This window comes from Microdochium trichocladiopsis (assembly GCF_020744255.1).
Source record: "Microdochium trichocladiopsis strain MPI-CAGE-CH-0230 chromosome Unknown B0I36scaffold_8, whole genome shotgun sequence".
NCBI lineage: Eukaryota > Fungi > Ascomycota > Sordariomycetes > Xylariales > Microdochiaceae > Microdochium > Microdochium trichocladiopsis.
Genome location: NW_025763551.1, coordinates 301,235 through 323,272, shown reverse-complemented (window position 1 = coordinate 323,272; position 22,038 = coordinate 301,235). Strand labels below are relative to the sequence as shown.

Genomic DNA, 22,038 nt, shown 5'->3' with positions numbered 1-22,038 from the left:
CTTCTCGCAAGGGCAGCTACCTACCTAGGTACATAACTCGGATCCGAGTCAGTAAATCTTAAAAGTGAATAAATGCTTTCAGTACGTTTACCTTACACAGTTAGGCCCGTTCCTTGCGCCAACACCGCTCTCTGTCTGTCCACTTCCAAGGTTGGCCAGCAGCAGTTGCGCCGCGCAGCGAACTTACTCCGACTTGCCGCCAGGAACGTGCACGTCGTGTGGTCTCGGATGTCCTATTGGAACCAAAGAATCCGTGACAGCACGTCCTCTGTCCAGACAGTGCTGCGTTTTTGACTCACTGTCGATGGGAGACTCCTTTCATTGCGCTTTACTAATTTTTTTTTGTCTTCGGCAAATTATGTTCAACCCCCGACTTGTTGGTTACAGGCCAGGAATGATCGATGCCATCCGCATCACTTGGCGTTGCATTGAATTCTCGCTGGTAAGGAAGTGCAGAAAATTGGCCAATGCAGCACGACAGGCTGTTCCCTAACCACGAGGCACTTATTCCGGCATGCTAGAAAATTGAGGCCAAAATTACAAACAGCTTAGGGAAATATGACAGGTACAATGCCCTCCGGAACAATTTTGAGCTCTGACGTGACCTATATGTCGTCTTAAAACGAATGGACCAATCATTTATCCCCCCAGCGTATATATCGTGACAAATCCAGGCTGACCTAAGCGTATCCTATCTTTGACAGTTCACAACCTAGAGTCGATTTTACCCCCTGATCCAGACTGACCGGACGATAGTCACTTCGCCGCAGCCCCAAAGAGCGCCTCCTTGGTGTCATATGTGTACGCCAGCTCCTTGTGCCAGTAGTTTGGCGCCTCGGCCTTGGTGATCAGCCACGCCTCGTCAAGCGCCTGCACCACATCCTCCGGCAGGGGACCCTTCTCCAGCGCGTCCAGATTGCCCTCGAGCTGCTGCAGGGAGCTGATGCCGATGATGATGCCGTCGTTGCCGCCCTTTTCGGGGAGCACGTTGAGCTTCGAGTGGTGCACGACCCACCGCAGCGCCGTCTCGATCATGGTGAGGCCCTCGCCCTGGTGCTTGGCCACGGCCTGCTCGATGGTCTGCAGGGCGCGGAACGTGGCGTCCTTGAAGTACCGGGCGCGGTAGTTGGCTCCCGTGCCTGCATTGTCGCTAAACCGGCCCTCCGTGGGCTTGATGTCGGCCGACTTGATCTTGCCGCTGAACAGGCCTCCCGCGATGGGGTTGTACACGACTAGGTCGAGGCCGTAGCGCCGGCAGGCGGGGACCAGCTCGGCCTCGATGCCGCGCGTGATGGCGTTGTACATGGCCTGGTAGATGGTCGGGCGCACCCAGTTGTTGTACTTGCACGTCATGACGACCTCGGCAACCTCGGCCGCCGTGAAGTTGGACAGGCCAAAGGTGACAAACTTGCCGGCCTTGTGGAGGTTGTCGATCGCCTCGAGGGTGTCGGCGAAGGGGGTTGCGCGGTCCGCCGCGTGGAGGTAGAGGATCTGGTGTTCCGTGTCAGTTTGCACACATCTACGGTAATGTTGTCGATCAAGCGATGCCCGTTGTCGTTTGCAGGATGGAAGAGAATGAAAGCAAGCAAGAAAAAGAACTGACATCAATGGTATCGGTTCCCAGCTCCTTGAGGCTGACCTCGACACTCTCGAGCACCTTGCTGCCGACGTTGGCGCCTGCCTCGTTGGGGTACTTGACCTTTGTGGCGAGCGTGAGGCCGCGCTCCTTCCACTTGGCCTCGCGTGTGTGCGCCTCCTGCTTGCCGCTCACATAGACGCGCGCCGTGTCGACCTCGTTGTACCCGCGGCTCTGCAGGGTGTCGAGCACCTTGTTGTACTCGCCAATGTCGGTGATGCGGGCGCCTGCAGACTCCTGGCCGGGAGGGCCAAACGTCATCAGCCCCAGGATGACGCGGGGCTTGTTGCCCATCGATGCGATCAGAGGCATGTTGGATAACTACGTATGGAGTGGTGCTGTAGTGATGTGTAAGTTTTGATCGTGATGCAGGGTGGAGAGAGATGCTCTCAGGTTGGGATTTGGGGCAGTGCAGAGGCGAGGACGAGAAGATGGGAGCTGTGAAGCCCTCAGTTTATATAGTCAAGAGCCGTCAACACCAAATTGCGTTATCGCCGGGCTCGGCTTCACTTTTCAGCTCAGGCTCAACGTCGGGGTGCGTTACAAATCACAGGCCTGGGTGGATAACCCCGGCGCGATGCTAAACAAGGCAACCGAGCCCTGAAGCAGGTAAGAACTCTAGCCTGGTTAAGGTAACTAGGTTGCGCAGAGCATGGTACCTTGCCGATTCGAGGAACCGAGCTACTATCGACCACGCAATATAGCCGTTGAGGACGGCCACAACGTAAACTCCAGAGTCATCACCGTTCCCAGGTGCTCACCCGGAGATATGCTCACTCAGGAGCGACGTCAGGCAATGCGTTCAGTCAGCAAACCTGGCCTTCCTAACCAAGCTTTCCTGCTAGCCCCTCCCAGTGGTGGAGGAGGATCGGTTGGCGTCATCGCAGCACCCGCTGTCGCCGCTTCAAAAATCCCCGCACGGCGGCGTGCTTGTGCGGAGACTTTGGAGCGAGGGAGCGGGGTATTCAGTCCGCCCTCGCATGGCCTGTCCACGCCACGGCACCAGCTGGATCACGGTCGTGTGCTAGGCCACAACATTCGTAGAGTTCCGTCTTTGTGAATCCTGTGTGCTTGCTCATTGATTGTCTGATTGTGATCCTTCAAATGCCCATCGGAATTGGTTTCATGGCCATTAGGCACTCAAGCATAAGAAAGCACACACAGACAGAGCGCTCAAAATGAGTATAGAAGATTCGTATCCTCTGAGTGAATATCCAGCATCCGTTGCGTTTCTTGCAACGGCCTGGGCTTGCCAATCTGCAAGAGATATCCCTACAAAGCCAGTTTTCACCATCGAGGAATGTCTGTTGTTCGATTGATTCTTGAAGTGACTTTTCATCGACTTGCTCCGATCATCCCTGCAGCACTATCAGAGTCGTGAAAAAAAAAAATTCCAGCTTTCCACACGGGAAGCTGAGCGACTTCTCCCAGCTCACGGTCGTCAAGAAAATTCGCAATTCTGTTGCACTGCTTCCTTTGGAGACTTGGACAGCCAGAATCTCCGCAAACTGCACGAGCCTGCTATCTTCGCCCCCAACACCCGCATCCGATCCCTGCGAGAGACGAGAGCACGTGGCAATCGCTTGCATTTGGCTCACAGATCGCTGTGTTGTGCTTACTCTGATGGGCTCCAAGCTCAACAGAGTTTGCGTGCGACCGAGACACAGCTGGGTCAACACGTGTTCCGCAGACACTCCACGACTCAAGCCAGGGCCAGTGCAGAACTTTTGTAGGGCTCGCTTGAGGATGCTGCAGGATCTGGTGAATAGTGTCCAGGCAGACCCTCTTGGACCTGTGCGAGGTCTCTTCCGTCTTAATCGTTGCGTAATTGCAAAATAAAACCAACGGAAAATGCTTGCTGTGAATGCTAGTAAAACAATGACTCGGCTAGGGCGGCTGCTTCGAGACACCCGATGAGGGTGATGCAGTGCAGCAAGGAATCTCGCCCGAAAAAGCAAGCAAAACCGACGGAAGTAAGAATCCCTCGTCTCGACTCCAGGCTCCCCTCAAGTTGGCCACATGCAGGCGGAGATGGCCACGCTGTCTCCCACACGCATGGCAACGAGAAAAAAGGAAAGTGATGGACAGAAGACAACCTTGTATACCACGGGCGGGCTCTGCGGAAGCTCATCCGGCTGCATACGCATGCAGAAGCCGTGCGTTCTCGTGCTTTCCAGCTTCCACGGCCCACTCTGCTGGCGTTCGCTTAGAGTCATCATGTGCGCTGCTCGGCGAGCCAGCCTCCAACAAGCGCTTCAGCACCTCGGCGCTCGGCCCAATAGCCGCCAGGTGTATCGCCAGCGCGCCGCCGTAGTTGGGCGATGGAACTGCAACGTCGGCGCCATGTCTCAGCAAGAGGTCTATTATCTGCAGGTTGCATTTCGACGTGGCACGGCACAGCGGTGTCTCGCCCTTGGACACGAGGTTGGTGTCGGCCCCAGCGGCTAGGAGCGTCTCCGCAACCTCGCTGCGACCGTGCGATATTGCATAATGCAAGGGCGTCTGGCCGTTCTTGTCCTTGATATCGACGTAGGCTCCGCTCGCGCAGAGAAGCTTGATCATCCGAGAGTAGCCCTGGATGACAGCGGTATAGAGTGGCGTTCGATCGTTGATGTCCGTCGTGGAAACATCGGCTCCGTGCTCAAGCAGGTCCTCTGCGCGTTCCAGGTGATCGAAGAGGACGGCCGTGAACAGTGGTGTTCGACCACGGTCGTTCTTGATACTGATGTCGGCACCATTCGTGACTAGTATCCGGACAAGCTCAGTGTTTCTCATTTCTGGTAAGGCCGAGCTCATGGCCGCATAATGCAGTGCCGAGTTCTTTTGCTTGTCAACAGCATTGACATTTGCTCCAAAGTCGATCATGAGAGAGGCAAGATCATCCGTCATCTCGCCTTTCGCCACGCGGATGAGTGGAGAACGACCTTCATTGTCACGAACCTCAAGGTCTGACCCAGCGATGACCAGAGCCGACACGATGCGGATAGCCTCGGTGGCTGCTGCTTTGTCGTCCGACTCGATGCACTTCTCGGCTCTGTCCAAAGCTCGATGGATTGGAGTGAGGGACGTCGGTTTCAGCCCAGCATTTGGATTCGCCTTATCCGCTAGAGCTTTATGACACGCCTTGTAGTCGCACCTATCGATGCCCTCGTGCAGCTTTCGTAGGGATTTGAGCTCGTCCTTAGCTGATCGACCTGACTTTTGACGAAACTTGGTCAAGAGTTGCTGGACTTGACTTTTGTCGGACAGCTGTGGAAAATTGATTTCGATCTCTGTAGTGACTGGTGACTTCAAGGCTCCAGTCATGGAAGCCCTGGTCGAGACCGACATACTATCACTAGATTTCATCTCGACAACCGAGGCCATTTATCTTGGAAAGGTCAGTACGGATGACTGTGATTACATGACTGTTTGTTCAACTCACCTCTTCAAAGTCATATGTTGACAACATAAAGAAGCCAGACGCGTCTATGAGATCCCCAGTGGTTCGAGTTGTTGTCGAGGAATGGGAATTGGACCTTCGATGAGGAAATACGTCAAGATATCATGGCAGGTCTATGCCTTTGCAAACCGAACTCTTTGGGGTTGGCCTAACAAAAGCTGTGAACCCGCCAAAGAGAAAGCTCGAAAATGAAGAAAGATAGTGGAATGCGTCTGGAATACTCGCCCGGACATCATGTGGACAGGAAACATGATCTTATGTGTTGAGATGCAGGGATGAGCCGGAGTAAAACAGCCTCGGCACCCCCGGAGACCCGGCGTGCGAGGAACAAAGCATTGGGTGTCCGTCGGAGGCGTTCTTGAGCGCATGCTCTCAGTGATCGGTGTCATTTTAGCCTGCAGCAAAATGCCCTGGGGTGTGAGATGTCCAGACCAAAGGTCGTACCACTTGTACCAGCCCAAGGCGCTACTGTACTTAGCGCAGACAACCACGTTCGCCACGTTTTGGAGGGGGTGGGTTTTCCAAAGCGGACAAGACTCAAGCCTAACCGACGTGCGGCAAGAGTGGAACAAGCCCAGCCTGAACGCCACAATATTCAGCTTCGGCAAGAAGCACTGGTGTGTTTTTCAGCAGGGGGCTTTTCACCATGGCTTACCTGCACATGCCACAGCTACTGCGATATGACTTTAGTAAATTAGGTTTGGTCGCTGAATTACATCACGGCGTGTGATCCACCAGCCTGCAAAAGGACCTCGGGCCCGATACCTACAAGTGGCTATCCGTGAAGCGATCGATCCCCAGCTGCATGGACTTGCTGTTCCCCCTTTGGATTCCGAGTAGCAATGACAAAGCGTCATCAGCCAGACTTCAGGGCCATCATGACGATCAAGCTATTGCCAAGAGTTCGTCCGGTAAATGGCCATTAGTAGATTCTCGTTGGTTTCGTCCCATTCTAAAAGATTGGGATTCTTGTAGATATCACTTCAATTTGATGGGGCAGCGGCGACGCTGAGGGTGCAAAGAGTTGACACAAGGCGCCAGTATATCGACTTCCTTGGAATTTGTTCATGGTAGAGGCGACCCTACATCATGGCGTCAGGCGTACCTGGTGGCATCATACTGCTCACTCGCCATACTTTGGGCATCCCATACTTCCGAGCCACATACGCTGCGTAGGACACGTGCGGACCGTTGAATGATCCTTGTCTATGATGCGAATAGAAATGGTCTTCAACCAGTGGATTCGCCCAGAGTGAGACCACCCGCAGCGGTGTGTGGTGGAAAGCTGGCAAACCATGATTTGGTCCTGTGAACGTAAACTCGTAGTAACCACGTGGTTTTGGCACAGCTAGTGTCGGGCTATCCTCAACCTTCTGGCGGGGCTTGGTTTGAGAAGGTGTGGACAAGGGCCTAGACTGCTTTGATTGAAATCGCAAGCGAGATCCGATGCTCCGCGATGGCACATCGGCTGATCATGGATCTGGCTCTCCATGGCCTGCATACGCGAGGGCGTCGACAACGGTGCCGTGCAGCGATCTATGCAGGGCCACGTGTGAAGGCAGTGGTTTCACGGAACAGGCTGTGTCTTTGACCGTGGCTGGCAGAAGCAGATATGACTGTGCACACGAGTGGCTTGGAGGGCAGGTTGCGCTCACCAGTGGCCAAGACGTCTCGAGGGGCAGGCTCAGCAGGCCACAGGATTTCGAACAGCTGTAACAGGAGTATTAGAGATGCAGAGGAGAAGCTCGGTGGCTTTGACAACCAATCAGCTAGAACGCGTCCGACGATTCGAGAAGTGGTCCAGGGTGCCGCCGCAAGATTTCCAAGGTTGCGCAGTGGAAGTGGGTGGGGAGAATGGATCAGCTCCACTCAGCTTGAGCCGGCACAGCTTGGGATGCCTGAGGGAGGGGAGCATGGCCCGTGCACGCGCACTCTCTCTCTCTGCAAGTCATCTACGCGCTCTGGCGAGGCAGGCGCGTAGACTCGCGTCGCAGGCCTTCTCCGCGTTGCGAGGAGCGCGATTCCAGTACCCGCCCACTTTAGCTCCCCCTGCACAAGGCCTGGTTCGACATCCCTGGTTCGCCAAAGAAGCCTCACGACGCTATCTGCAACTGAGAGCCCTCACCGACTCGCCCTCTGTCTGCGCCAATCGACCTCAGGAGCGTCCCGCATGCGCTTGCTTCAACTCTGCGACTTTGACGATATCCGCTATTCCCGCTCGGCACGATCTGCTCATCATACGAGGTTCGCCGATGCGATCAAAGGAGAACTCAAGACACCCGACCGATTGGCCTCGATCTCACTTGCGGACGCCTGTACACCCTTGAGGCGATTGATCAAAAACACGGTTGAACCCGTTCGACCACATTTGCCTGCAAGAAGATTGCCTTTCGAGCACTTTCGAACATTGCCAGTATGGTCAAGGCCGTCCCAACTGGCCCGCCGCCTGGGCCCGGCATATACAGTGCCACATACAGCGGCGTAAGTCCTCTTCTCAATGGGATCTGCTCAAGCTATAGTGGTTATTTATGCGCATTCCCACATACGGGATATTGGCCCCTGACATGAGTTCCTTTAGATTCCGGTGTACGAATTTCAGTTCGGTGTCGACCTCAAGGAGCATGTTATGAGACGGAGGCAGGACGATTGGATCAATGCGACGCACATCCTCAAAGCTGCCGGCTTCGACAAGCCTGCAAGAACCCGAATCTTGGAGCGCGAAGTGCAGAAGGACACACACGAGAAGATCCAAGGAGGCTACGGAAAGTATCAGGGCACTTGGATTCCTCTCGAGGCTGGCGAGCAGCTTGCCCACCGGAACGATGTCTACGAGCGCTTACGGCCAATCTTTGAATATGTCGCTGGAAGCCAAAGCCCACCGCCTGCCCCTCGTCATACGAGTAAACCAAAAGCGCCAAAAGTCAAGCCTTCTGTACCGAAATGGCCAGGTAAGTCCCTGATCCCACTGCATTTCTGGCTGATCTTCATGTTCATTTGTCTATCAATAGTCAAATCCGCCCCGGCCCCACGCGATGATTTCGATGCCACAAGTCAACAGTTTGAAGACGACACGCCGGATAATGTCACCGTAGCTTCAGCCTCGTACATGGCGGAAGACGATCGCCACGATTTGTCACATTTCTCGACGGGCCACCGCAAGAGAAAGCGGGAAGAGACTATTCATGACCTGACGGAGCAACAACACTCGGTCTACGGCGACGAGTTACTTGACTACTTCCTCTTGTCCCGTCAAGATGGCGCTACATTCCGACCAGAGCCACCGCCCAACTTCCAGCCTGACTGGTATATCGATTCCGAGAAGCATAGCGCATTACATTGGGCAAGCGCTATGGGTGACGTTGATGTCATCAAGCAAATCAAGAGATTCGGCGCCACTCTTGGCTCGCAAAACTGCCGTGGCGAGACTCCTCTGATGCGTGCTGTCCACTTCACGAATTGTTACGAGAAGCAGACGTTTCCTGCGGTCATGAAGGAGTTGTTCGAGACGATCGACGCACGCGATCATTCTGGCAGCACTGTAATTCACCACGCCGCCATTATGAAGAGTGGTCGTATTACCAGCCACTCGTGCTCACGGTACTACCTTGATTGCATCCTGAACCGACTGCAAGAGACGCACGATCCGAACCTGGTGCAGCAACTCATTGATGCACAGGACAATGCCGGAAACACCGCGTTACACCTTGCAGCCAAAACTAACGCCCGGAAATGCATACGTGCATTGCTTGGCCGCGGGGCTTCAACAGACATCATCAACATGGATGGTGTTCGTGCAGAGGAGCTGATCCAGGAGCTCAATGCCTCGAAAGGGCCCAAAGAGCGACTGCCACAGCGGTCGTCTTCACCATTTGCACCCGATTCACAACGTCACGTGTCGTTTCGGGATGCACTCAACGACCCGATTCCTAGATCTACGGTCGTGTTCAACTCTGAAGCAGCCAATACCGTGCAGAACTCGATAATGCCTCTTATCCAGCAAAAGTTCGACGACCTGACACAAAGCTTCGAGGAAGAGTGGAAAGAAAAGAGCGAGGCTGCGAACGAGGCTCGTCGTATATTGGGCAATACGCAAAACGAACTATCCTCAATCCGGCAGCAGATCGCAGATATTGAAGCCGAGCTCGAGTCCGAGGAGGTCACCGCTAAAGCACTCTCTGATGCCAGTGTCGCTCAAATGCAACTGCAGACCATTCTGGCGAGTCAAAACCGATTTCACGTGGAAGCCGCTGTTCAGCAAAATCTTGCTATGATGAATGGGGATGATGAGGATGATTCAGCCGAGGAACAGTTACGATTGGCCCAGGAGCTTGGCGCTCTCATCAAAGAACAGCGGCTGCTGGAGGAAGAATATGTCGAAGCACTCAGTCTAGCAGGGACCGGAGAGAAGATCGATAAATACCGACGTCTTCTAAAGCAATGTCTAGATCCCGAAGCGGCCGAAGCGCTGGATGAAAACCTGGACGATCTCATCGACATGATGGAGGAGGAACGAAGCGAAGCTCCCGTCATCATGAATGGCCACCCGGAGCCGATGATGATTGGGTAGGCACAACCATGCTGAAACCATTGTGGCTGACCGAGCTTTGGGGCTCTAGACTGGCTGTCCTTATAAAAGCTAGGCTTCTTCTTCTTCTTCTTCTTCTTGGTTCGATATGGCGTTGTGGCTGATCAACGGAAGTATGGTCTTATGGACATTTTATTCTTGGATGGTGTTTTTGGTGTCTAGGAAGGCCCGGCGTGTCAACTTTATATTGGGGTATATCATATAATTTTCTTCTTTGCGGCAACGCCACAATACAGTCTTGCCGAACAGCATCATCATGCGAGCAGGACCGGATGTCTCGCAACTTATCTCAGTCATCCGTGCATGAGCATTAATATAGGAGTGTTGTGAGCTCGCGTGACAGCGCCAACACGGCAAGCCGGGCCGGCCACACGGAACGCGATGCAGCCCATCACATCGTTTATCACGGCCCGGCAGAAGGTGGCTGGCTGGAAGCTGACCGCACTGGGGAATCCGCTGCAGAGTGCTGAATTTACATGCCTTGAAGGAAGCGCATGCGTAGTCACGCAGAGTGGCTTGCGTGGAAGTGGGCATGGGATGTGCTGGGTTCACGCCCCCCTCTTTCTTGAGCAATAAACGAGCACGGTACAGCTCGTATCTGTACGTCCATGAGGCATGTAAAACAGAGCTTGGAAGAGACGAGTGCTACTGGAAGTGTGTGCTGAGAGCGCGGGATACGTGCGGAATAGTTGCGCGCTCTGTTGGTCGGTGTTGGGTGGTCGTGGATGGCTGATGGGCAGACTTTTGCGGCTTGAACGTACAAGACGTGGGCAAGGTCTCAGGCATGCTTCCGTGTGGCCCCGAGCCTGGCCTCGAATAACCTCGAGGTGCATTACTTTAGACATTGTTCTCTGTGCCGGTGACCGTTCCCTCACCTTGGGAGTTTTGTACCAGTTCGCGGTGCTTGCCAAAAAGAAAATACCACTGTTTATTATTTGGACCTGCTCTGCCTTCAAAATTACGCCTCAATCACCACAAGCACATGTGTCGACCTCATGCCCGGGCTACGACAGAATCGCATCCACCTAGTTGAAACTGCGCCATCCTCATCCCCTTCGTTGATTAATTTGAGGAGACCAACTGCCGCTCTGCGATAAGTGATTCAGAAGTTGCTTGGCTTTACTTGGCCGATACCGTGAGTTGGGGCCTTGATGACTCAAAGCCCAACATGCGTCAGCCGCAACCTTGTGCAGAGGTGGAGTAGCACCAAGGACCCTTGAAATAAGGCTGACTCTTGGCCGATGCCTGCTTCCAACGGTTTCCAAGGACATCTCTTCCACATCCGTGGACAGAAAGCTGTAGGCTCTTTGGCACTTACGCTATTACTGTCTCTGCGGCGACTTCCGTACTGGTGCCAGCATATCGTCCACATTCACGACTACTGAGGCCGACTGACAGCATTCGTGTTTGGCGAAACCGCAAGGGCCTGCCTGCCTGCCTGCCTGAATTGGCCCTGGACGGCTCGAAAATGGCGACCATCGAGGACCTGCCACGGGAGATATTCCACGAGATACTGCAGGACCTGGACCTGCCGTCCTTCGCCAGGCTGAAATGTGCATCTCGACGCCTCAACCAGTTTCTTCGCCTCGAAGAGCTCCCCCAGTGGAAGCGGGTGCAGTTCATGCAGGCGGCAGACCGATTTCCGCACAACGAGGACTTGCTCGCGTGCTACCGGTGCTGCAAGATGCTCCCGAGGGACAGTTTCGGGATCGGCCAGCGCAAGGGCAAGCGCAGGAAGTTCGGCTCGGTCCCGGCACGGGACCGCTTCTGTCTCGGCTGTGCGGCGGCCAACAAGCTCTACGGCCACATGGAGGCGGTCGTCGCCAAGAGAGGCGAGGAGCCGCGGTTCCTGTGCCATCACTGCGGTCGCTATGGCTCTCGTTTCCAGAGGTGCGGGCCGGGTGCTGGAGAGGATGGCAGGTGGGTTTGCTGGTCGGAGAACACTTACGGCACGCCATCTCTGGGGGGTCTGCCACCGGAGGTCATCGACAGGCTAGTCTCACAGCTGTCCTACAAGGACGCCATCCATCTGTCCTCTTCTTGCGCGTATCTGCGAAAGAACGTCGACTATTCGCATGTCTCAGTCGAGAGTCGGTTCGCCTTGGTCGCCGGCAAGGACTCGGAACCCAATGGCACGGCAGGTACCCAGAGGACCAATGTCTGCTACGCCTGCTTCAGAGTCCGGCCGTCCGAGATGTTCACCATCAAGCAGATCTACACGGTTGACGTCCAGAGGAGCAGACCGTACTGGCAGCGGCGGTGCAGGAGCTGCCTGTACAAGATGCATGCCAACAAGGACGGCAACAAGGCGTTGCAGAGCTGGCTTCGACAGAGACCGTGCGATAGCTGTGGTACACTCAAGCACGAGGACACAGAATGCCAGTCATTCATGTGTTCAAGCACCCACAGTGCTTCAGCGAGCACAAAGAATGCAGTAACAGCAACCATCGGGGCTCAAGCACCTCATCCGGACGATGGGACTGCGCGCACCCGCACCGATGCCATGGTAGCTTCCCAGGCCTGGATAGAGCCCAGAACAGCGGGCAATTCCAACCGGGGTTCAGAGTCACAGGCTCAAGGCATTTCAGGGCCGCGAGGTACAAAGCTATCGCTGTTCGAAACCTGCAAGGCAGCAGAACATGGCCCGAGGTTAAGAAAACTCAAAGCACATATGGGTCAACCCGCGAGACTCTATGTTCTGAGACGCCTGGAGGCACTTGAGCTCCCACAAGCTATTTGAGGAGGCACTTCTGGCACGTCACGGGCACCCCTGATGAGGGCCTTCTCTCTGCATAGTAGGCGCAAAAGCCCCGTGAATCCGTAATACCATATAATCAACGGCCATATGGCTTCAAGTGCATCAAAAGCGTTGGCGTAAATGGGGGCAGACATGTATTGGAGATCAAGCCTGTAAATAACATACACAAAGCATGCTACCCATGAACGCAGTAAAAGAATCCAAATGCCAAAAACTTGCGTCAAATTCACACACGAGTATTTCCATCTCATCTATAGGCTTGTTGTGTCTTGAGCTACCGTCAAAGTCGTAGGTGGTGTTCCGGTTGTGTAGAACCACCGAACATATGGTGATACTCTCGAAAATGTGTCGCTGCTTGGTGTCTACACCTGTGCAGCATTAGCCGCGTGTGAATCGGACTCGTTTCGAGGCCGCTGGGCTTCCTGCGGCACCTTTCTTCCCAACACTCTTTGGGCGGATCGTCCAATCGCCAGACAAATCTTGAGGAGACACGGTCCGAAGGCGAGAACCAGGCAAACCAGACCCAAGATATCGGTGCTGACCAGGGTCCAGTTCCAGGCAGATTGGAAAGCGCTCAACTCCCGGCCCTTGAGTTGGCTCTTTCCTCCAGACTGCGCCCAGCTCCATTCGTAGTCCTTGTGGACAAATCTTTTGATGGGGAGAAAGATTGCCAGAGGAACATAGCAGCAGATGAGCGCACTCTCGAGGAATGCTATCCAGATCTTTAGTGTATCGCTGCGCTCATGAACGCTGAGCATGACGAGGATAATGCAGGCCAGGTCGACAAAGAACATGAAACAGGGCGCCATGAGAGCCGTTCTGCCACCATTGGATAGCACTCCCCACCAAGCTTTCAGAGTATAGGTGTTGATGGTGAAGTTGACGAGGCCCAGGTTGTACACTAGGCCTAACAGGATGTCGAGTTTGTGTTTCCAGAGCCATTTCGCGAATCTCTTGAGACGGGCCATGGAACGACTTTTCGAGACTTCCGTTTGGGTTCCGCCATCGGCATAGTTTGGCCGAGTATTCAAGGCGTTCCGAGGCCTTTGGACATCTGACATGCCATTCTCCGCAGATGACGTGTTTGCTTCATCGCGAGTATCTGGCGCAGAGGTCATGGTTCCTTGTGTTTGTGTTGCCGGGCCCGGGCCAGCCGAAGTTCCTTGGTCAACCACTCCCGCGCCTGCCCCTTCGTTCATCTCTGGTCCACTCCGCTCGGCAGGCGATTGTCGATCCTCAGGCTCTGCTACTACAGCCTCTCCTGCTCTCGGCAATGGGTTTTGTCTCTGAGTGGCAATCACGCCGGAGGAAGCAGTAGATGGCGACCTAGCTACTACTGTAGCAGGTGCCCCTGCTGGGCCGGCTGCGGGCGAGGGAGATGTCTCCACGCTGGGAGTGCTGAGTGGCTGACCCATGTGCTCTATGTTGCCCTGCTGTCGTGTATGATACGACAACTCTTGTTTCGGGTGTCTTGATGCCAGGTGGTCCTCCGTATCGTCGTGAACCTTCCTCGTCCCAGGTAGGCTATCGTCGTTGTTCACGAGCTCTGCCTGTGCTCCTTCTCCGTAATGCTCACCTGGGCTTGTGATGTGTACCTGTTCCTCAGGGCTTCTTACAATTATGGCGTCTTCTGCCGAGTCTGGGGGACCAAAATCAGAGCAAATACTTGGGCTTCTCACGCTTGCTGCGCCTGAAAATGGAAACACAGTTTGAGGAATGCAGTTTGCCTCGGGCTCTGATGGCAAAGCAGAGACTACCGAACTTCGTCGTAAATTGTCCTGGACGGGGAAATCCGGAGTTCGAGGGGGTGGATTATCAGGTGCAATGTCGTTGTTGTCCTCACCGTTCGGACTCATACAAAGCGACTTTGATGGGTTAGGATGGCTCAACGGCGGGCTATCGGGATGGAGTGGCGGGGGAAGAGCTCGCCCACTCTCTGAAGTGGGAGACGCAGCGGCGGCCTGTGGCGTTCTCGTGGAAATTCCAGAGGAAGAGGGACTGATAGGACGTGGACTGTGAGAAGAGTAAGTGCTTTCCTTGTCTTGCGGTATCTGCGTCCAGTCTTGTCCTTGTGTGTGTTGGTCTTCCTCACTGTGGGGAGGTCCTGTCCGAGGTGTTTCTGAGTTCTGGCTGCTACCTGTAGAGGAGAGGCTGAGGGAGCGGGTGCCTGCACCACTATGCAAAACTCTGCCGTCAGATACTCTTTGGATTTCAAACTCGTCGACTCCCTCAGGATGCAGGCTTGGACTTAGCTGGGAGTAGATTGAGTGGGGGCTTTGAGGGAGGGCATTTGGAGCAGTTTGACAGTCTTGCTCGCAGAATTCTTGGTGAGAGTTCTGAATGTCGGGAGGCTGCTGTGACTCGTAAAGGCCGCTTGCGATGTAGCTGCGCCTCAACTGAACACTCTGCGGGCGGCTACTGGATACACTCCGAAAGTCTTGGTCGTGGACACCCACGTGGTACTCCTCGTCCTTGGAAGGATGTGGAGCATTGGAGGCAAGGCGGCTTTGGGCTGAGCAGAAGCTCTGAGCACGAGACCTTGGAGCACTGCCAAGCTCTGGGCTCTGCGGGCTCGCCGGTTCCCGATCGAGGTACTGGATGGGTTCTCCCTCGGCTAAAGCAGAGGTACTGTCCTTGCTAAGTGAATATACGCTGGGCGAACGAACAGCGGGACTGCCTTCGTTGTCAAGTCCTCGTTCTTGTGTTTCGGCTTCGTTTTCGCTATCAACTTTGTCGGCAGTGTGAGGATCTGAAAATGTTGAAGTGGCGTTGTGGCTAGAGTAATCACTCCCCGGCTCGCTAGGTGTGGTCTCTCGTGAATATGCTTCCGGTAAAGATGTAACAGAGGAACAGCTTCCGCTATCCGGCAGAACGTTGCTATCTTGGTCCTTGGCTTCCTTCAACGGCGAGTCCGGAGTACTGTATGCTGGGAAATCACTGGTCGAGCCGCAGCTGCTTCTGGTTAGATTGCCTGGTGTATGGGGACTGTGAAGGATTTCGTCTGAGTTGTGACTCCGTTCCTCACTCTCAAGTACAGGACAGGACCCTCCGTCACTGCTTTGTGCTGAATCTGCTTCGTGGCCTACCCCTTCGAATCCAATTCGGTCTCCTTGTTCAGATGCTTCCTGCTCTTCAATCTCGATTGGATCGCTCAGTGGTGTAAAAGAGTTGATATCTTGTTGCGAACGCGGTGATCCAAAACTCTCATTTCCGACCGGATCTGAACCCCCGAAGATTGTCGAAGACAGCGCGACCACTGGCGAGCTGGTATCCTCCTGACAATCCGAGCTATGCCTGTAGATTCCTAGTGCGTCGTAAATGCGATCGCTGTGGTTCTCTGTTGTGACAGAGGCACTATCGTTGCCGTTTTCGTTATCCTAGTCCTCACTGTTGTGGGTAGTTTCCAGATGCACGCCTGTTTGCTCAACGTGGATCTCTGGGGTGACTGGGTCCCCGTCTTCGAAACCCCGTGTTCCTTCAGATGGGGTCTGTGTTTGGTTACTGTTCGGACTAGTAGCGTTCGATTCTGGCTGGCCAAGTAAGACGTTGAATATATTACCCCTGTTGTTTGCGTCCCTCTTGAGACTTTCGAGAGCCCTCTTGGATCTTGAACTGTCTCTTGCTTCTTTCAGGCTCGTTAAGGATTTTGACGGCTCAAAGTGCTCGCCAATCCCCACGTTTCTCTCATATAGACGAGGCGTAAGCAGTATTCTCAGATCGTCCGTAGATGGTTGGCAAGACTCGCTCGAGATGTCGTCTTCTTGTTCGCGCTTGATCGCTAGTGAGTTCTCAATATCGACAGGCGACCGCACGCGTACCCGGCCTTGATGATTCGAGCGAGTACCTTGTCGCCTAGTCTGATTCTTCTTGACTGTGTCCTTTTTCTTCTTAATTTGGCGTTGTCTTTGGTATCGATTTTGCTTCTGGCCGGAGTTTCCACACCGACGTTTGCCCGAGTACTTGCTGCAGCTTTTGCCGTTGCCGCGATTGTTCTGCGAGTCGGACCTTCTCATATGAGCGAGATTGAAGTTCGACCAGCGCCTTCAGAGTGTTGTCTTTGATGTGGTCAGAGCTCGTTAAAGACAACTCACGACCCTGAAAAGAAGTAGACACTGGAGGTTCATCGACTCCCGGCTGGGTGGACAGTCGCGAGGTAGGGATATGAGTTGCGGTCAGATTGGTCGTGGGATGTTCATCCTCTGCTTAGGTCTCTGGGATATCGGGCCCGGTGATGTTATATGCTCGTCCAGAACCATCATGGTGTGCTCGACTTCTTTGTGTTGTGATCGCTCAAGGCACATGCTATGCCTTTTCTTTTTCCCGGCGCCTTCATTCTATGGCAACAACTCGATATCCGCACAAGCGCCATGTCGCACAAAGGCCACAATCAACATGCACCTCGACACTACCTTTGCAAAGAGGTTGATGGGCTTTAAACCCTTTCACAAGGTATTCTGCGGCACATCACGAGATGTTTCACTTGTGCGCATGGGGCAAAGAACAAAGCTTCAAACCCGAAGAAGACCGTCCTGGCGTAGGAGCATCCGTAGGTGTGAATCAGACACCAATAAACCTCGCATGCTTCTGGCTCTTTGTCCGTCGACTCTCGTGAGACTACTCGCCTTCTCGCAGTGGCGAGCAGGGCGCAGTATCAAAGAGATAAGACCTATCGCTGGTGTGGGTTACCCGGAATCCCTTTGCATGCTTCTTTGTCATTAGATCGGGCTTGTTGGCCCTGAATTTGGGTAGCACGTCACCCGACCTCGGCCATCCCTGCTCGCAACATTCCAGAATTTGAAGATGGCTTGTCTTTCATCTACGAAGACATACCGCCTGCCTGCAGTTCATGAAAGCTTTGACATGTGGCCCACACACGAACTTGTTCCTTTGTGGCTACATTTCAGAGACACTCTGTATGACTCGAGTCAACCCACTGCGAAGCATGATGATGATGATGATGATGCATGGCTTGGCCACTCTCTCAAGATCTTGATCTCGACACACAAGAACGTAGACACTGCTGACTTGGTGGGCACTAACAAGGAACCATGCCAAGGCTTAATCGTCATCTTGCGGTCTCTTCTCCAAACCAAAGAAAGAACGGAAGCAATGAGGGTGTGTGTGTGCAGTGGTGCAGGCCTTTCTACCTTACCCACCCACCTGGACAAGCCGGCTGCCGAGTAAGCCTGCTTCCGATGACTCTTATTCAGTAACGGGGCAAGGATGAGAGGATCGTCGAAGCCTTGCACGCGACTCTGCTCGGGCCCGAGTCAGAGTCAGCATGAAACTCCTCTGTCACCATCCAGCCCGTGCCAACCGTGCGCATTTGTGTACCCGATCTGGCTACCTTTCCGCGTGACGCAGCCTTACGCCCCACTTGGGATCCGGCAATGTTGCATGGCATGGGACCGTGGTCATGAAGTGGAGGGAGAATTCATCTCGCAGGTCACCGCTCTTCGTGGCGCAAGTGTAAGCAGTTAAACTGGCAAATCTGCACTGCACAAGCACGGAGCAAGTGCCTGTCCGGGGAATCAGCCAATGTCATCGGCAATGGCCATTTCCTGGATGAGGTCAGACCAGGCGACAGGCGATCCATGTCATGGATTCAAACGAAACATGCCAGAAGTGTGCAGAAGAATGATAACGGTCGTTACACTCAAGTCAGCCGACTTAATGCAGGCCGGGGCCATGTCAGACGCTGATTCTTTGGTGACAGCCTGCACAGTTGGATTATGCCGGCAGAGTATCTAGGCCAGGATACTGGGATTAAGAGAAGCAGTTGCCTATCCCATCACTCACAGCCGAGAGCCTGCTCGCATAATCGGAATTGCAGATTTGGAGAGCGTCAGCCAGCCGGAGCTTGTGGAGATTGTCTGTTCGACTGGGGTGAGGCTTGTCAAAGCTGTCTATCTGTGGGGATCTCCGGTTTATTTCCTGGTTCTGCATTTGGACACGCAAGGTGAAGCGCTACTATTTTCCTGATCTGGCCGCTCAGGAAGTGGACATTGGCGACTTGAATTGCTTGTATTGCTTGGGAGGTACGACGACGTTCCAAAATTGGCTCAGGGGCAGCTCATTACTTGTTCAGGTCCTGGGCGTGGGCCAGCTCAAGCACCGTCGGTTTACAGGCATGCTGCTCCCAGAGTTTGGTTGAACAAACCTCCGCACTAACTGGAAGTGCGCAACCTGCACGAAGGGGGTCTGCCCTGCCCACACGGCTAGTTTCGGAGATCGAGGGTTGCATGCCTGTGTGATTTCATGCATTGATGACTCTTTCCGAGCCCAGACCGCTGATGCAAGTGCTTTCGACAAGCCGTAATCATCCTGCACTTCAGCTTGGCAGCAGTCCTTGACCGACGCTGACCAAAGATGTGTCCAGCTCATCCGGGTAGAGGAAGCTTGCCCGAGCTTAATGTCGTCTATTGCGCGGACTGTCGAGAAGACTATCGTGAAATATGGTTGGCGACTACCAGAAGACAGCTCGAGCAGTCGGCGATGCTATTGGACTTCCCATGCCTACACCTGGTTGCGCTGTCCAAGCCTAAGGATGCATGGTGCGCTCCTGCCGCGACCGAATGAGCAGGATGTCGGCTCTCCACTGGCGTCTGAACGTCGGGATGCGACTGGGCAGCCCAGTGGCCCTGGCTGGTGGAGGCACGTCCATCGTCGCGTGACGGCAATCGATCGGATGGCGGAGGCGTCAAGTGCTGAGTCTGATTATACGCAGACACTTGTGGCTGAAATGTCGGAGAGGAAAGTCGGCGGATGGGCTGGCGACAAGCGGACAGCACGGGAGCTGAAGCCTGGACCTGGCAAATGGGGCCGTATGGCTGGAAGGTGACGAGCTGAAAGAGGGTCCGGTGCGGCGCTACGGATTAGACGTGCAGCATCGGCGCAACTCGTTAGCGCAACGTTGTGGTCGCCCGTCCAGGTGGTGTAGACGAGTCGACGATGCCATCGCCTCGCCCAGCCAGACTTGCGGTCCGTCGTCCTTGGCCAAGGCGTCCAGAGAGCCGAGATGGGCTCTTCAGTCTGCGTGTGTTGCTTTCGTTGCTCTCAAGTGTTGGCCACAACGCGTGATGGTTGTTGGTTGGCGGGGTCTGCATGGTCGCTCTTGCACAAAGTCAGCATCGAGGCCACGCGGGGTTGCATCGCGTGCCACCACGGCCCGTGGTATCTCGCATGCTCGACAAAATGCCATTCATGCAAACCGCCGCCCGCCAGACAGTCTGGTGCTCGTCTATCCGGCCCACCCTTGTCACGGGATTGGTAGCCGGCCGCAAAGCTCAAGGTCTCTCCAGCGGAGGCCCCCTCTGCCTCCCCAGAGCATTCCACCCGTTCGTTGGTGTACGGCGTCTTGCCGCCGCGTGCCTCACCAAGGTCAACCCCCCAAGGCGAGCACCACGAGGAACACCAGACCATACAGGTACCAGAATCTGGAATCGCCAAGCGTGTGCCGCTGACAAGCACCCGTGGACACCACCCTGCCGTCTGCCTATGAGCCGAGTGTACCTTCTAGATCTACTGTGGGCGTCCTCACACACAGCCATGGCCCGGACGGCCCAGTCTGTGCCCGCCGACTCCACAAGCAAACACTCCCAACTCTTGGAAGCTGACGAATCGCGGACCAGGGCTCATCTCAGCTCAGCTGAAGTGAACTCGACGATGGCGCAAACTAGCCCCTTTCGGCATTGCTACCAGGTCCTACCATGGCGCGCGCGCGTTGACATGGTCGGTGTTCGCACTCTCGCCACTTTGATGGGGAAGTGGCATTGCCCTAGACGGGACAATGTCCAGGCAGGCGCCTAAAGGCAGGTCTGGGCCAGCATCGTCATGTTACGCGGACGATGATGCCAGCAGCTCAAGTGTGGCTGTGAACAGAGGCACCCCACGACCCAACCCCAGGGCCGGGTTTCCTGGCAGGATGGCCAGCTGGCAGAGGTACAATGTCTGGTCTACCATGCAACAACGACATGGCGAGCGGGACCTGCAGAGAGGACCTTGCGGCAGGCCGGGCTCAACACTTCCGTCCGCTGGATTCCGAACCATCTAGTCAGACAGTCAATAAGCCACCTCATGTGCACAAAGGACTGCAGGCCGCTCGATGCACGCTGCAAGGATACACATCTGGACGATCCAGCCTCCACCCAAAGTCCGTCCCAGCTCGACACGATCAGCAAGGATCCCGCCTCTGCAGGAATGGGCGCCGCGCAGAAGCCTTCCCACAGGCCAATGCGACACGAGCCAACCAAGTTTTCTGGATGCAACGTCCTCGTGCCGTGCATGCAAAGCACGAGATGCCGGCAGATCAGAACCAGAGGCTCGTGTCCGGTCTAGAGGTCCCGGTAGCCTGGTATAGGCCAAGCAGCGACCCACTCCTCGCTCCAACAGGAACTAGGATCCGGAGTCCCTCCAGGCTGCCTCAGACGTACCTGGAAACAATCCCAATCCCCCACGCCGCTAATCATGCCCAACTTGGTTATTGCGCAGAACGTGCCCTCAGAGGCAAGGCAATCCTGGCCTGGAGAGGAAGCCTCAATCAGCTCACGAATCTTGTGGAATTGGGCATGACTTGAAGTTTGGCCTTGGTGGACTCTGATTGGTGACAGGAATCTCATCAGCGACTCACGCAGTCGCACTGGACTCGGACTCGACAACGAGGCGCTGTGGAATGCGGAAGCACGCAGCCAACCACGCGCGTTCGAACCGCAAGTCAGCAACCTGCCGGACTTGCTCGGCTCATTCGCCCCTTCGTTCGTATCAACAATGGTAAGAGGGCCCTTGACAGCGTCTTCCCTGCCGTTGTCAATAACAGGAGTCAACATTGTGGATGCAGGTGGCTAGAGAGAGGGCAAGCGGTCCGAATCCTTGATGCCCCGCATAAAAGTCCTCGGCGATGGACACCAGGCTCTTTGGTGGCCGTGACGACCTTTCATGCTAAATTTTTCATCCTTGATTTGGTATACCAAAGACTGGCTCGTGCCTGAGCTTTTGTGCGTCCTCTCCTCTGTCTCACGTCGGGGCCGAATGAGGCTGACTGACAGATGTACAGAAGAAGCGTGGCTTCAACTTTGTCCCACACTTGACTGGGATTACCCTCCCTGCTCATCAATTCCACACCCCCGACTAGACACACCCCTGTGAAGCACTTGAGTGCTCCTAGCTTACACGGTATTCGCCTATTCAGCTCCGGGGCGGACGTTCTCAATTTTCTCAGGCCCAGGAGGATCATCAGCTGTCCGTATGGACATAAGTACATGTCTGACGTCCTGCGTGTCCGTCATTGCACGTCAGAAGGGATGCAAGCTGAAGAACCCATCGACATTCTTACTTATAGCTTAGACTGCCCACAAACGACAACGACGATATCTTGTTCAAGCTTTGCCACAAAGCTCTGTCCTCACTCCACAAGCCAGTCGTGGCAGCGAGTTCGTAGGGTGCCGCTTGGCTGGGCTCTCGGGTGAGTTTCAGCTACTAGTCTCGGCAGCGACCGAAAACCACAGTCTCGGTCCCGGATACTCGTCACATTCTTCTGATCTGGACTGTCGTTAGGCTGCTCGCAGCACCATAAGAACAGGCCGCTGCCGACAACAACGACAACAACACCAACAGTGTGC

General features: G+C 54.7%; 6 protein-coding genes across 6 annotated transcripts; 2 read left to right on the top strand and 4 right to left on the bottom strand.

Annotated features, from left to right (window-relative positions):
* Positions 1 to 756: 756 nt before the first annotated feature.
* B0I36DRAFT_248473 (NADP-dependent oxidoreductase domain-containing protein) lies at positions 757 to 1,948 on the bottom strand (the record flags this gene model as incomplete). The annotated part of the gene is made up of 2 exons (XM_046150388.1): positions 757 to 1,491; positions 1,604 to 1,948. The coding sequence occupies 2 exons, from the start codon at positions 1,946 to 1,948 to the stop codon at positions 757 to 759; spliced, it is 1,080 nt and encodes a 359-aa protein (XP_046008973.1).
* Positions 1,949 to 3,740: 1,792 nt separating this feature from the next.
* Positions 3,741 to 5,183, bottom strand: B0I36DRAFT_148756 (ankyrin repeat-containing domain protein). The gene is made up of 2 exons (XM_046148483.1): positions 5,061 to 5,183; positions 3,741 to 5,006 (listed from the first exon to the last, which is right to left on the bottom strand). Exon 2 carries the CDS (start codon positions 5,000 to 5,002, stop codon positions 3,764 to 3,766), a length of 1,239 nt encoding a protein of 412 aa, XP_046008972.1. The 5' UTR covers positions 5,003 to 5,006; positions 5,061 to 5,183; the 3' UTR covers positions 3,741 to 3,763.
* A 1,991-nt stretch (positions 5,184 to 7,174) lies between these two features.
* B0I36DRAFT_329067 (uncharacterized protein) lies at positions 7,175 to 9,983 on the top strand. Its single transcript, XM_046154672.1, has 3 exons — positions 7,175 to 7,559; positions 7,657 to 8,026; positions 8,087 to 9,983. Exons 1-3 carry the CDS (start codon positions 7,494 to 7,496, stop codon positions 9,643 to 9,645), a joined length of 1,995 nt encoding a protein of 664 aa, XP_046008971.1. The 5' UTR covers positions 7,175 to 7,493; the 3' UTR covers positions 9,646 to 9,983.
* A 937-nt stretch (positions 9,984 to 10,920) lies between these two features.
* B0I36DRAFT_329065 (uncharacterized protein) lies at positions 10,921 to 12,656 on the top strand. The gene has a single exon (XM_046154671.1). It carries the CDS (start codon positions 11,132 to 11,134, stop codon positions 12,401 to 12,403), a length of 1,272 nt encoding a protein of 423 aa, XP_046008970.1. The 5' UTR covers positions 10,921 to 11,131; the 3' UTR covers positions 12,404 to 12,656.
* Positions 12,553 to 16,434, bottom strand: B0I36DRAFT_414076 (uncharacterized protein; the record flags this gene model as incomplete). Its single annotated transcript, XM_046162017.1, has 2 exons — positions 12,553 to 15,798; positions 16,240 to 16,434. 2 exons carry the CDS (start codon positions 16,432 to 16,434, stop codon positions 12,784 to 12,786), a joined length of 3,210 nt encoding a protein of 1,069 aa, XP_046008969.1. The 3' UTR covers positions 12,553 to 12,783.
* Positions 16,435 to 19,293: 2,859 nt separating this feature from the next.
* B0I36DRAFT_414073 (uncharacterized protein) lies at positions 19,294 to 21,246 on the bottom strand (the record flags this gene model as incomplete). Its single annotated transcript, XM_046162016.1, has 3 exons — positions 19,294 to 19,916; positions 20,262 to 20,470; positions 20,854 to 21,246. The coding sequence occupies 3 exons, from the start codon at positions 21,244 to 21,246 to the stop codon at positions 19,478 to 19,480; spliced, it is 1,041 nt and encodes a 346-aa protein (XP_046008968.1). The 3' UTR covers positions 19,294 to 19,477.
* Between the last annotated feature and the right edge of the window lie 792 nt (positions 21,247 to 22,038).

Bases quoted from the DNA above. Each gene is read 5' to 3' on its own strand.
- B0I36DRAFT_148756 (XM_046148483.1), bottom strand. From the start codon at position 5,002: ATGGCCTCGGTTGTCGAGATGAAATCTAGTGATAGTATGTCGGTCTCG.
- B0I36DRAFT_329067 (XM_046154672.1), top strand. From the start codon at position 7,494: ATGGTCAAGGCCGTCCCAACTGGCCCGCCGCCTGGGCCCGGCATATAC. The intron at 7,560-7,656 runs GTAAGTCCTCTT...GAGTTCCTTTAG, and splicing joins ACAGTGCCACATACAGCGGC to ATTCCGGTGTACGAATTTCA. The intron at 8,027-8,086 runs GTAAGTCCCTGA...GTCTATCAATAG, and splicing joins TTCTGTACCGAAATGGCCAG to TCAAATCCGCCCCGGCCCCA.
- B0I36DRAFT_329065 (XM_046154671.1), top strand. From the start codon at position 11,132: ATGGCGACCATCGAGGACCTGCCACGGGAGATATTCCACGAGATACTG.